At 46.8% G+C, this 13,634-nt stretch overlaps 6 protein-coding genes across 6 annotated transcripts; 2 read left to right on the plus strand and 4 right to left on the minus strand.

Annotated features, from left to right (window-relative positions):
• Positions 1–721: 721 nt before the first annotated feature.
• On the minus strand, positions 722–1,477 carry N7447_009264 (uncharacterized protein; the record flags this gene model as incomplete). The annotated part of the gene is made up of 2 exons (XM_057233526.1): positions 722–940; positions 992–1,477. The coding sequence occupies 2 exons, from the start codon at positions 1,475–1,477 to the stop codon at positions 722–724; spliced, it is 705 nt and encodes a 234-aa protein (XP_057083068.1).
• Positions 1,478–2,273: 796 nt separating this feature from the next.
• N7447_009265 (GNAT family N-acetyltransferase) lies at positions 2,274–2,968 on the plus strand (the record flags this gene model as incomplete). Its single annotated transcript, XM_057233527.1, has 2 exons — positions 2,274–2,860; positions 2,920–2,968. The coding sequence occupies 2 exons, from the start codon at positions 2,274–2,276 to the stop codon at positions 2,966–2,968; spliced, it is 636 nt and encodes a 211-aa protein (XP_057083069.1).
• Positions 2,969–3,539: 571 nt separating this feature from the next.
• On the minus strand, positions 3,540–3,818 carry N7447_009266 (Amino acid/polyamine transporter I; the record flags this gene model as incomplete). Its single annotated transcript, XM_057233528.1, has 1 exon — positions 3,540–3,818. The coding sequence occupies one exon, from the start codon at positions 3,816–3,818 to the stop codon at positions 3,540–3,542; it is 279 nt and encodes a 92-aa protein (XP_057083070.1).
• Positions 3,819–4,383: 565 nt separating this feature from the next.
• Positions 4,384–6,595, minus strand: N7447_009267 (uncharacterized protein; the record flags this gene model as incomplete). The annotated part of the gene is made up of 12 exons (XM_057233529.1): positions 4,384–4,547; positions 4,614–4,798; positions 4,859–5,048; positions 5,101–5,313; positions 5,372–5,399; positions 5,460–5,483; positions 5,539–5,726; positions 5,775–5,963; positions 6,015–6,191; positions 6,247–6,297; positions 6,347–6,427; positions 6,481–6,595. The coding sequence occupies 12 exons, from the start codon at positions 6,593–6,595 to the stop codon at positions 4,384–4,386; spliced, it is 1,605 nt and encodes a 534-aa protein (XP_057083071.1).
• Positions 6,596–8,465: 1,870 nt separating this feature from the next.
• N7447_009268 (uncharacterized protein) lies at positions 8,466–9,839 on the minus strand (the record flags this gene model as incomplete). The annotated part of the gene is made up of 1 exon (XM_057233530.1): positions 8,466–9,839. The coding sequence occupies one exon, from the start codon at positions 9,837–9,839 to the stop codon at positions 8,466–8,468; it is 1,374 nt and encodes a 457-aa protein (XP_057083072.1).
• Positions 9,840–10,600: 761 nt separating this feature from the next.
• On the plus strand, positions 10,601–13,486 carry N7447_009269 (uncharacterized protein; the record flags this gene model as incomplete). Its single annotated transcript, XM_057233531.1, has 14 exons — positions 10,601–11,146; positions 11,201–11,431; positions 11,482–11,629; positions 11,683–11,710; positions 11,873–11,906; positions 11,954–12,006; positions 12,055–12,111; positions 12,163–12,192; positions 12,242–12,283; positions 12,344–12,419; positions 12,474–12,514; positions 12,647–12,832; positions 12,899–13,327; positions 13,381–13,486. The coding sequence occupies 14 exons, from the start codon at positions 10,601–10,603 to the stop codon at positions 13,484–13,486; spliced, it is 2,007 nt and encodes a 668-aa protein (XP_057083073.1).
• Between the last annotated feature and the right edge of the window lie 148 nt (positions 13,487–13,634).

Genomic DNA, 13,634 nt, shown 5'->3' on the forward strand with positions numbered 1-13,634 from the left:
GGCACGTGTTTGGTGTCGGACACATACGTTGAAAAGTAAGAGCAGGATGGGTGAGAAATAATTGAAATGAAAACAAACCAAAAGTTGAGTGATGAGAAATTTGTCGGGGGGAAGTCAAAAATGGCGAGGACCAACGATTGTGAGTATGACATTGCACTTGCCTGGGGTACGCAGGTACACCCGTGTATCCATGGACATAGTACACATTCCACTAGGCAGAGACGTTTTTATAGGCTCTTTCCTTGGAATCCAGTGTTACCAGACTCTTTATAGATTAAGCTCACCAATCATTGTGCAGCGATGAGGTGATCTACCGGTATCAGCCTTGTGGGTCAACAGGTTGTCCTATCACAATTAGTAAGATGGAAACATTTCCAAGGTTGATGAAAAGCTTTAAAGTGTGGAGTGAATGAATGATGTTCTCTCTTTTCTCTCCGCCTTCATGATGTGATGAACCACGTGGCTCTCAACATCTTAACATCATAGAGAAAAGGCTCACCCACCAAAACTACTAAATACGGTTAGCCGTCTAGCCAATATACAAACATTGCAAGTCAGGTACTTAGGTTTACAAGTCAGTTAATAAATCATAAAGAATATGCAATCAAGAAACTGGGCATCCCTAGATACATGGCACCTCAATGAATTCAGTTTGTCCACCACATCCATTCGGGCCCCGTCGCCCTCCGCCGATTGCTCAGATAACACTCTCAAGGTCGTATTAGTCAGTGCAGTCCGTGGGCTCACCGGACGTGCTGGAAGAATCATGGTCGGAATAATCAGTGTCGTATTGCTCACGGTTAATGCGTCTCACTTCTGCCAACATCTCGGTCGCGCACGCCAAGATGCTGTTGGACAGATTAACGACCCTATCTGTCTGCTCAATACAACGTTGTATGCCCTCTATCTGACGCTCAGTTCGCACGCCCAGCATGTGATCCTAAATCTCAATATTAGCAAGTATCTAGAGAAGCAGGTCTCAACTACTAACAATGTGCTCAATCCAGATCTGGGTAAGGACGGGGTCTGGAGCCCCTGGTGCGTACGGTGCATGAAGATTAACGGTACGCGAGACAGTGCTTGAGGCAGAGGGCTGATATTTTTGCTCATTGGCCGAGGCCGAGGCGTGAGAACAGGCAGAAGGAACGGCCTCACCGGTGTTGACCGCGTTGCCGATGTTGCTAACGGTGATAGTTACCGTATTGTTGACGATGACAGGATTTGCGCCGGGGTTGGTAGCGGTGACTGTGTTGTCACTAGTGCTATCGCCGGTAGTATTGTCACCGGTGGACTCAGCAGCGGTCTCCTCGACAGTAGGTCCGACAGTTTCCCTGGTAGAATCAGCGATGCGTGCGGTGCCGGGGTGGACCATAACCATGGCATCATGAGCGAGGGCAGTCAAGTCAGGGCTTTCCTGCTGAATGTTATCGTCTCCACCATTGTGGTCAGGATCACAGGTAGTGGGGTTGGATGCCATGATCGAATGTAGTGGTATGAAGAAATTCTGAGTTAAAAGATCCGGGATGAGAAGAAGATGTAGGGGGGTGAGCAAGAAAAGGAGAGCGTGAAAACACGGAGACCCGATCAGATGAGACAAGCGTCATGTGGAAATAAGTCCAAAGCGATGCAAATTGATTCCATTCTACCGTGTTTACAAAATTTGCAGGCACCGCCATTGCTTTCACAAGACTATGTTTCTCAATCTTTTGGTTCTATTCTCTAGGCAGGCTTTTGGTTCTAATGCGCCCACCGGGCTTCTCGCCGGCAGAAGGTTAACCAGCTGCCATCAACATTTACACATGTATGTAGTCTCCTAAAGGTCTAAAAGGTTCTCGTATAAATAAGAATATCAGAGGATGGTTAGCGGTTATATTGTAAAACAACCCTAAAAAAGACCTTTAAAAGGACCATAAAAATATCGATAGAAAGATAATAACAGTGGTTTCTATAGTAGCGCTAGAGTTCCTCCACGGAAGAGTGATTTGGATTTTATAAATGATTTAGAGTAGGGCATATATATAGTTCATAAAACTTCCGCTTTGAAGTCGAGAAATGATCTCATGCTTATAAGGGCTGGTACATTGGTTGGCGCGATGGACCCAAAAACCTGGCGCATATACTCCTGATTGGTGGATCAGTATGTACGCTAATCCCGCTTGAGAAACTGACATCCCGCATCAACATCTCTGCCCACTTCACGCTTGTCTGACATCCCTTCTTTGGAACATTCACCTTTACTGTTTATATTCTTGTACATTACAATAAAACCAAAAATGATTATAAATCGCCCAGCTACCTTGTCTGATATCCCACAAGTTCGAGATATCAACCACTGGTACATTGTTAACAGCTGTTCCACTTTTGCGACCACCCCACCACCGATATCCTACTATGAGGACATCCTTCGGGATTTGATGAGGCGAAACCTACCATTTTATGTGATAGTGTCTGATACACGGAAGACACCAGACGGAGCAGATTTAATTCTTGGCTACGCTTACTTGTCACCTTTCCGTGGTCATTTGTTATCATATGCACCGACCGTTGAACTGTCCATCTTCATGCGCCAGGACCAACAGCAATATGGCTATGGAACGATTATTCTTAGAAGACTCTTGCGCCTGGTGCAGGAGGGCGAAGTTGAGCACCGCTGCGAGGAAAGAGTGGGCGATATTCCACGGATCGGATTTAGTAGCTCCATGGGTGTTATGAAAACTTCTCTCGTCCAGAATGTCATTGCGATCATACCATATGACACTGAGGCTCCAACTGACGGGGAGAGACTGAGGAAATGGTACATGAAATGGGGATTTCTCCAGAAGGGGCAATTGGAGAACGTTGGGAGAAAGATGGGTCATTGGTGAGTCGCTTATTATATAGTTGGACTGATGAATTTGTTCAGCTGATAGCTCGTTCTAGGATCGACACTGTCTATCTTCAATGGTCAATTCCAGAGGAAACTCAATAGTTAGTGACTTGGAGTCATCGAACATTCTGAGCCCATGAACAAACAAACAAACAAACAAAATACCTTGCACAGAGATGAGATTGAATATTCATATTCAAGTCTAGGCTAGTCAAATTTTTCTAAGATCACAAATATATGTCATTTGGCCGGTGTAGTCTTCCCATATATGAATCAGCTTCGTGTTGGGGGTGCTTGTCATCCTAAGAAAACTAACATACATTGGCCGGGAAGGCGTTCCTCTCCCGGAGGGCGATTAACCACCGAAGCGGTGTCCCCTGCCGTAACCCATTCCTCCAGTAGAAACAATCTTCACTAAGCTGGATTTCCCTCCCTCAAAGGCCAAGGGGAAGACAAGACGATGTATTCTCTATCTACGGCAGCCTGTTGCTCACAGGGTGATCGCCGTTGTGGATGAGAGGGTCCTGGGGCGTACCAGAATATTCGATTAATACTAACACCCTACAAGGTAAAGTGAAAAGTTGGTAAATGCAAGATGAGGGAATTGTAAACAAAAAGTGAGAAGACAGTAAGAACCTAAGGACTGATAAGAGAAAACAACTTCCTGAAGCCCTTAGAAAGAAGCTTGGTCACCCTGGTAGAGAGTATCAAGGATACCATCGACTAGATCATTGAATTCCTCATAAGTCATGCTGCCAGATGTAGGACGACGTTGCCTAATTTGATAGTCGATGAAGTCGCACAAGTCGGGCATCACTTCCTTGAGCTCGTGGATCCTCAACTTGGTAGCAGCGTACCAGCTGATACCAAGCTCTAATTCCTCACATATGATAACGTGGGCACGCCAGGCGGCAACATATGTACCGATCGAGTTGAAGTGGTGGCGTCGCATAGAACACAGCTTGATAAACTTTGTAGATTTTATGCCTTATTCGTCGGGCCTCAGCAGGTCTATGATCATGACGCAAGTCTCATCAGCAAACTCAAGGCGGGGGGGGGATAGATCTGAGGAATTTCTTGAACTTGACTTCCACATTGAGCATCAGCCACTTGCTGACGAGCTATGACCACTTCAACCTACTCTCATAGTTGATGTTGGCGAGGGTGGGTTGTGGGAGATGATGGTTAATGACAGCCAAGAGGTTGAGGTTTACAAGGGTGAGCTGGATACGGGCTATCCATGGTTCAAGCTCCAAAATCTTGGAAGGTTGTTCACATTTTTATCGTGATTTCTCTGTATGGTGGTAGGTCATCTGCTTGGGTTCGCCGTGGGGTGGAACGTGAACCATCACGCGGATGGCTAAAGGAAGCCATGATAATGGAAAAATATAATGTAATTTGGATAAAAGGATGATACAGATGAGAGGAAAGACAGAAAAATGAGAAAATTATTTAAGTGGGAAATTGTGGATGCGAGAGACGCGGATTAGAAGACGCGACTCGCTTACTGCCAAACTTCACTCAGCGGACTTTCCATCAGCAATAACTACAGTCTCACTGGTCCCTTCCTCTCTGGCGCGCTGTACAGTCGCAGAGTACTTCTTTCCAGCAACAAACCACCAAACAAGCTCAATAAACAAGAATCCGCCTACAACAACACATGTATAGTTCATGTTTGTTACTGCGTGATTGTTAGCACCTATCTTCAGAAAAATACGCGGGAATCATGGGAAATTGAGACACATACCGGTTACAGGCATCTGGTACGGGAAGGAGAAGAAGATAATGGCAAACACCAGCCATGCCACAGAGACAGTGTTCACGGTCATTCCTAGCATCTGACCCATAAAGAACGGGCCACGGTGCATGGTGCGACGGAATAAGATAACGTTTGTCAGAATGGGCACAATGTAGGCCAAATTGTTGATTGTCCTATATCTCATGTCAGTATTAAGCCCATGTGAACTGCTTTGCAGGTCGTGGAACACTTACACTGCAGAACTCATCATTGCATTGAAGGCCGTGCTCGATCCCAAGTAAATGCAACCAAGCAGGGCGACAATCACGGCAACACATAGCTGTGCGTTGAATGGCGAGCCCAGCTTAGGGTGGACACGGGCCCAGATCTTCGACAAAGGTAGGCCATCATCACGGGCAAAGGCCCAGAATACTCTTCCGGTACCTATCAAAGTCAGAAGGGGCTGATCTTGCAGGAATGAACAAGTACTACTCACTCAATTGCGAACCGATCACACAGGGTCCAAGGGCAATCCACACCATGAATACGAGAGCGAACGCTCCACCTCTGGTAGAGGTTGCTTGCCAAAAGAGCTCAGCAAGAGGAAGTCCAGTATGGGTGTTAGCCAAAGTACTGTAATCTTGAACTGAGAACATCAGACTGAGCAGATATGACAGTCCAGTCACAAACGCAATTGACATGGTGATAGCTATTGATTCATACAGTTAGCCAGGTTTCGACGCAAGCAACCATATCACCAAACTAACCTAGACCCAGAGGGGCATTTCTTCCAGGCTATAAGAGACTAGTTAGTACAATACACAACGTATGTGTCTCTGATTCACCTTAACTCACATTGGGCATTTCTTCTGTGATGTGCTATGGTATGGTCAGCTGCGTTCACCTTAGCACTTTGGCAATGAGTATAACCTACCGAGATTCCATCCAGACCTCCAAGTGAGTACATTGGATTCACCAGTCCCGTGATAAAGCAGATAACGTTGTTGTCCCAGCCGGTGTTGTTGATCCAGGTGCGGAACACGAACTTGCTGTCATTGTGAACAGGTGCTTTGGCGGCCACCACAACCATGGTAATAAACCAAGCCAATTGCAGGTAGACCACTACCACTCATTAATTGTTGAACCCCGCAGGAAAAAGAGCCAACGTACATGAAAACTTGTTGATCGCCGGAATAAACCGATTTCCAAACATGACCACGCCCGCAGTCACAATATTGAGGATTTGATATGCGACAAAAGTCATCCACGGTTGAACCACTAGGCCATCATGGTAAAGCGCAATTAGCGCCATGGCCGTTGTGGCATAAATCAAATTGGTTGATGCAGTCGTGAAGATCCCTACGTTTCATCAGCTCCATGCCAAGACTTTTGATATTGGGGCCAACCCACATCCAAACACCGTGCACCAGCCAGTGGCAAAGCTGAGCAAGCTGTTATATCGTTTGGGGGCAATGGCTGCAATCCAATGATACATTCCTCCTTCTGTGGGATATGCCGATACGAATTCTGCGAGGGAAGCGCCGACGAAACATTGAAGGATGAAAACGAGGATGAAGCCATATATCACTAGAGCCTGGTTATTTTCTGGGTTCCTTGCGATCGGTGTTGAGTGGAAACTCACGGGCGCCAGGACCACCTGCATTAATCGCAGTCATTAAACCCAAGCCCAGTCCTATAATTATGTGAGTCCAGTGCTGAGCCATCGCAGGATCCCAACTAACCTGTCCATGAAATAGTACAATTCGCCGCCAGTCCAATTAAGCTCCAAAGCGAGAAATGACGCTGCAACTCCTGTTTATGCCCTGTGTCGCCAGTCAACACCATACCTCCCAACAGCACGGAATCAGAAACAAACCCATCTGGGCCAACCGCAGCTCATCCTCATTCTGCACCTTTATAAATTCGGTCCCTTTCCGATCTCCATGGTCTCCAACCGACGCAGAAGCAGAGGTAATTTCAGGGCCGCTCATGATTGACACAGTATGGTATATCGCTCACAATAAGAGGTGAGTTTCAACGAAAAAGAGAGAAAATAACGGGGTGCATGCGACTAATAAATCCTTCATGAATTAAGTACGATCATGCTACCTCGTGATAATGCAGCTCTTATCGCAGGCCGGGAAACCGAAGGAATCTCCGATTTCGCCGATGAGATAGCCGGGGAATGCGGGAGACACGAACGTATCAGCGTGAGGAATTCCCGCCAAGGCTGGCGCCCCGCCGGTTATCGCGAATTTTGCCGGTGCAAAGTGTGGGGATAGCGGGAATCCGCTTAATGTAGCTTTATGCACCAGCCCGTTGGCAGCCCGGTGCAACCCCATTTGTGCTTGGCGAATTATAAGCTTGTGCCAAGAGTCCTTGTTTTACATCAACGCCTCAAATTTACGCTTGGGGATAATGCTCCGCTTAGACCCTGGGAGAACTTACAGGGGTTCAGGGGGAAGCTTGCGACGGCGTGGCCGACAATATAGCTAAAAGGCCCAGGGCTAAAGACGTGTGTAACACAAGAACAAGCTTAAGGCCATGTGGTCCCACCTGTGGGCCCGGCGATAATTTATGATTAAGCGCGTGGCTTCGATGGACGATATTACTATTTACGATAAGCGACGTTATCATTCGAAATATCCACATTGGTATCCCTGAATGACTACTTCATCTAGGTAAGCGCGCAACTTGCTTCCAACCCCGGGAGCCCTAGCGCTAAAGTGCCTAACGTACATAAATGTGAATCCGTAATACATCCGTGGTATACGCATGGTACAGATGGATTTTACTGATTACACCTGCAAATGATGACATACTTTCCTCTCCCGGGTTCCCTTCTAGCCTCATCACAGAAGTTCATCGGTGGGCGCTGTGAGTAATCGATGTAGACATCGTCCCGAAAAATTGAAAATATAATTTCAAGCCCGTGTCATCTAGCTGCTTAACAATTCCCACGTAGATATTCCCACTCTCCCTTGATTCACCAACAAGCTAAGAAGGTAGATATTCTCCATCGTTGTGAGAATGACTTAGAGCCTTAGTAATGGGGCCATCGGGATGTTTCCATGATCCATGACTTCAGTCTTGCCGATATCTCTTGGATATGACCTGGGGAGTTTGGTTCGTTTTGTGGCTCCATGGCATGTTCGGTCTGGCACCCTTGCGTCTCATTCAAAATGGAGTGCGGGGTGGACGGTTAACGAAGTGTGTGTGGGCTTTCGCGATGTGGAGAGTGGCGTGGAGAACTGCGTTGGGCCCCTTTGTTTTGTGAGTGAAGATCCAAGTAGTTGCAGACTGACATGCATCCCGAATTTAAGTCGTTCTGTTCGAGTGAGACGGGATTGTGATATATTAACTGCAGGCTGGAAATGTCACCCCGATCGAGATGAAGCACCCATTGGGAATATCCTCAATGTATGTGGTTAGGTGACTGTTCGATGGTGGTGGTGTTGTGATTTTTGTGAGATAGGTACGTATGAACACTGTTTATATGGTAGGCATTGTGTTGATGTCAGGGTGGCTTGTATGATTACCATGGAAAGTAAGAATAGGGAAGCTAGCAGACTATTTTGCAGAAGAAAGTAACCGATGGATTTTGGTTATGAGCTGATGATATCTATGGATGTCACCAAACAGCAAACAATACCATAAGTGCTGATCAAAAATAGCGATCTACATAAATTGGGGTTTTGTGCCTCTGACGACCTCTGCTTCTCCCCATTGGGTCCCTTTTCTCCGTCTCTCCTCTATTGTATAAAAAAGGATAACACCATTACAGGAAGCAGGCAGATAGGGAGTAGCTTCATCAATTGCCATTGTATACCTATGAACTTGATTGTATATTACAGCATCCACTCAGATATGAGGAAAGAACTGAGCCCATTCAACAGTCAAGTATGTACTCCAAGGCAAAGATCTCAACCCCACCAATGTCTCAACAAGTATATATGTACGAGCAGTACCATAAATGAATGCAATTGGGAAGATACTCCAAAACTCCCAACTCAAAGGTAGCTCTCTGGGCTCGAATGGGGTTTCATGTAGGTACGTATTATCATCTTTGTAGGGCTGTTTCGGCTCAGTAGAAGTCGCACAGTCAATGGAAGCAGTCCTGGTAGTAAATAGTTTAAGTAATATTTCTTGTCCGCCTCCGTAGCGATACCACATCGCCACGCTCTCGAGGATCCAGAAGGCGATAGTAGTGCCTAGAAGAATAAGACTGGACACCCTCCATAGAATCTGTTCTGTTTTGGTGGGAAATTCAAAATTCCAACCAATAAGGTGGATTGAAGCGTATGCCAAAGTTGCAAGGCAAAGAACAGAACTCTCTGTCCATGTCAGCCACGGTAGCCGACTGTCCCCAATCCGGGGGATTGGCCGCTGAAAAGGTCCGACTGGCATTTTCATAAAGGTTTGGATGTTGAGGGCCCAGCTGGGTCTGAGATCATCGACGAAATCTAGCGGCGTTTGTCGATAAGGTCGTGCCGCAATAGGACCTGCTTCTTGGAGGATCTGCCCCATGGAGATATCCATTCTGATTTGCACGGGATAATAGACGTCTAATGGCTTGGCGAGCCAACATATACTCGTCATGATAGTGCAGCCTACGATTGCCACAGTAGATAACTCCATAGTAGTCAAGGCAAGACCCGAGGCGGCTCGTCCAATGCACTGCAAGATGAGGTATGCAACTTGTGTACAGGTGATCAATTTTGCGATTGTATCCTGCTTAGACTTATCCCAGAGCTCTTCGTCCGAGACCTCTGGGACACCGATGTAGCCTCTCGAGACAAGCCAGTGGATATGCTTGGAGTTGATACGGAAAGGCCCGCCATCGGCTGGAACAAGTTCAAAACCACCCATATTTGCAAAGAACCCATGTCTGTATGTCCATTTTGTGTAACCAAGCGCGTGAAATGATTTGACCGAATCCCGAGCCGCTGCAAGCTGTCCGGCAGCCGCAGTCAACACAAATTCCGGTCCGGCGATCGCAATCCCCATCCATAATAGTTTCCGTGCTTGGGTTCGCCAGAAGCCCTCGTTGCGGGCTGGGCAGTTCAAACAAAGGATTGTGTATGTGCATAGAAAGGTTGTACTAAGACACATCCATAAAATGTCCAATGTGCCTCTACTGTTGGGTTGATCATTCCATCCATCGATTCGGCCGTCCGAGGAGGCAGTCAAGGTTGCGGTAACGAGAGTATGGTTCGCATCCAATTTGACAGTCATCATGCACTGTATAAGGGTGGAATTGATAAAGCTGCGACTTGAACAAATCAAGGTGGTTGAAGTATATGGGTTGTAGGTCACATAGTCACGAAAACATCATCAGAAGGCCCAGGGCTCTTATATACGGCTGAGACAGATATATCCCAGTCGAATGGACACTTATAAAGTCGTAGGACAAATGCTTCGTCATCATCGACAAGTATATCTATCCCCGCTGGTGCCGCTGGTGCCGCTAATATGTGTCGTTCCGCTTGATGCATCATTTAGCCAAGTCTAGAAAGAAAAAAATAAACAACAACCACAGCGACAATAAAATACGGGGATAGTTGCGCCGCGCTTCTGAGTGTTTCAAATGAAGCAAATATAGAAACCTTGGCAGATAATTGCTTTTTTGGTCGTCACTTATCGCCGGTTTTGGGGGCTTATGTGGCTATTAATAGGTGAATGACAGCGAGGTCATTGGATGGCACCTTTAGTTAGCAACCACTGCGTTTCAATCACCTGGAAGCCCCGACTATCTAGCAGTTTGGTGAACATAATTGGACTCGATCAATCTTAAGATCCACGATAGCGATGCGCCCGTTCTCGTGGCCAATCATAGCCCACTGCTAACCGCCAGACTTATGCGGCCGGACAGGGGGCGGGGCTAGGCGACTGAGGCGGCTCACGATGCTCTGCCGTCGCACAAAAGATCCGGGTCTCGCTCATACCCGCGAATTCTCCTAAGGATACCATCAAACCAAAAACCACGAGGTTGAGAGATGGCATTGCTCAAACGGTTGTCGCCCGCCGAGCGGGCGCTGAGCGGCACGGACCGCAGCGACAGCCCACTCCTCAAGGAAGGGAGTCCAGGGCCAAGGCTGCTGAACCGCGACGAAGTTCCCTCGTGGTATGGCCACAATCCATATATACGCACAAGTTATAGACCAGTGATACCATCAACTTATCGATGCATCAGCAGCCTCCTATACCTTCACAATGAAACTGTGAATGTTTATTCTCACCTCATTCCAGCCACCATTGCTTTGCTAGGCAATGGACTTCTCTATGTGTATTTTTCCACGTCTTTTCCGAACGCTACATGGGCCGATCAGCTTGTTTTTCATATTTACTTGACAACATCGGTCATTTGTTTTGGTATTTCATCTGCATACCACACATTTCTTTGTCATTCTGCCCATTTCACTGATCTATGGGGTCGCCTGGACTACGTTGCTATTGTATTCCAAATTCTTGGTTCATTTGTCTCGGGGATATATATTGGTTTCTACTGTGAACCACATTTACAAAAGCTTTACTGGTCAATGGTTCGTTGACAGTTTTCCAACTCTCTATTGGCATTGAACTAACTGTGTGTACAGATTGGCACTCTAGGCTTCTTGACCGGATTTGTGGTGGTGCATCCCAAACTGCAGAGCCAAAAGTGGAGACTATTGCGATTATCGTCGTTTGTGGCGACGGGGTTTTCGGCATTCGCTCCTATAATCCACGCTGCGAGTATCTTCCCATATGCGCAGCTCGATCAACAAGCCGGATTACGATATTATTATCTTGAAGGACTAGTCATTGTGATCGGAGTATTGTTTTACGCGGTGCGTTAATTTTCCATGAGCTTACGTTGGATCATGCTGATTGGTTGCAGACCCATTTCCCGGAGTCTTGGAAACCCGGGACATTTGACATTTGGGGAGCATCTCATCAGATATTCCACATCTCGGTGGTAATTGGTGCGACGATTCATTTGTATGGGATTTTGGTTGCTTTCCAGTGGAATTATGAGAATCAGCGATGTAAGACTGGTTGAGATGTGATATGTCTTGTAGCTTAACACCTGCAATCCAAGGGGGATCCTTGAACTCGGCACACGGCCCGTGTGTTCCAAATTTGGAAGGAGATCAGCTATACCCGAGGACATCCATAATAACCCCCCTAACATAAGTACAACATAAGTACGACATAAGTACACCGTTGAAACTAAAGCCGGATGCCCCCCCCGCTGTCATTTCCACCTGCCACGTTTTTTTCTTTTCTAGTTCAAAATCCAAAATGCAGGAAAAGATTGCTGTCGTGAGTTAGTGAGGTACAGCTTATAGTCTGATCTCTAACACTGTCAGGATGCCGATTTCTATACTATGACCCAAGATTGGGAACTTCCAGACTTTCAGTCGTGAGTCGAAATGATTTCCATGGCGTTTTGCCTTTTTAACCGTCTCAGGGAAACCACATCTATCGCCTCGTCAATTGCGAAGGGTCGATTAGAAAATGGCAGAAGGTGAGTTAATTAGCCAGTGAAGACATGCGGCCTGTCTAATAGTACGACCAGATACCAGGCTATGAAGGAAGATGATTATTGGTCAGTCGCGATGCTTCGATGCGGGAGACTCGAGGCTAATCGTGCACAGGAGTCCTTCCGATGACCGGCAATTCGAGGCTTTTGAGATTGGGTGAATACTCTTTTTATTTTGTCATTCCTTCTGATCCAAGTAATAGCTAATGGATTTTAGTCACATGACGTTTCTCGTATTGGACAATGATCGAGAAATCCCTCTCCACCATGCTCCCATCGGAAAATCTCCCAAGGTAAGATAGCGATCTTGAATTTGGGTATCGACCTCTGCTAAAAGTGAACTCCAGCACATTCTGGACATTGGGACAGGGAAAGGAACATGGGCTATGTAAGTTCCCACCCATTATCTTCAATCGAGCCCCACTTACATTCATCTAGTGATATGGCAGATATTTATCCATCTGGTGCGTCCCCTGCTTTCTTTCCCTTCCTCCTATCATATCAGTCTAACAGGACTCAGCAACTGTCCGTGGCGTCGATATCTTCCCCCTCCGGTGACATGGACGCCACCCAACTGCCTATTTGAAGTAGACGATGTCCTCCGCGAGTGGACCTGGAGAGAACCGTTCGACTTTATCCACATGCGTGTAATGCTAGGAGCATTCACACCGGATGGGTGGGATCAATTGTACAAGCAATGCTACGAGTGAGTCCCTTATCTACACTTTCCCCCTAACTCCCGAAAACTGTATCTAATAACCATACTATTCAGCGCTCTTACACCAGGCGGCTGGATCGAGCAGGTCGAACTAGATGTACGAGTATATAGCGACGACGGCACCATGGAAAAAAACGGTACTCTAGCTACATGGGGAGATAATTTCATCGGCTGCTCTGAGCGAGCCGGCCGATCCCTCCTAACGCAGGAGACTATGCGAGGCGCAATAGAGAAAGCTGGTTTTGTCGACGTGCACGAAAAGCAATATAAGGTTCCTTTGGGGCCGTGGCCAAAGGATAAGGTTCTCAAAGAGGTTGGTCAGCTTCAATACGCACACTGGGTCGCTGCGTTGGAGGGATGGGCGATGTGGCTGCTCACTAAGTATGGTGCGCCCACTCCTTGGACACCGGAGGAGGTCCAGGTATATCTGTCGAAGGTTCGGGCTGAGTTGAGGAACCCTCGTACGCATGCTCATCAGTTTGGGTGAGTTTCTGATATGAGTATCTTGAGAGGTCATGTTTGCTGATCGTGTTTAGTCGCCGAGTCTGGGCTAGGAAACCTACGGTGGAGGAAGAAATAGCCAATCTAGTGATTAAGTCTGAGTCTCCGCAGGTAATCCTTACACCAGCCTTAATGTCTTGAGTCGGACTGCTTTGTATTTCTGCGTTTACAGGTCTAGCTTTTGCGATAGCAGTTTTATATTTTCATGATTTATTTCACTGGTCTCTTTCGAGTCTTCCTGGGGTATCTTGGCCCCAGGATATGACATGGTTTTATTCGTATATAGTAA

This window comes from Penicillium robsamsonii (genome assembly GCF_028829455.1).
Source record: "Penicillium robsamsonii strain IBT 29466 chromosome Unknown utg000005l_segment0_segment0, whole genome shotgun sequence".
Classification (NCBI taxonomy): Eukaryota; Fungi; Ascomycota; class Eurotiomycetes; order Eurotiales; family Aspergillaceae; genus Penicillium; species Penicillium robsamsonii.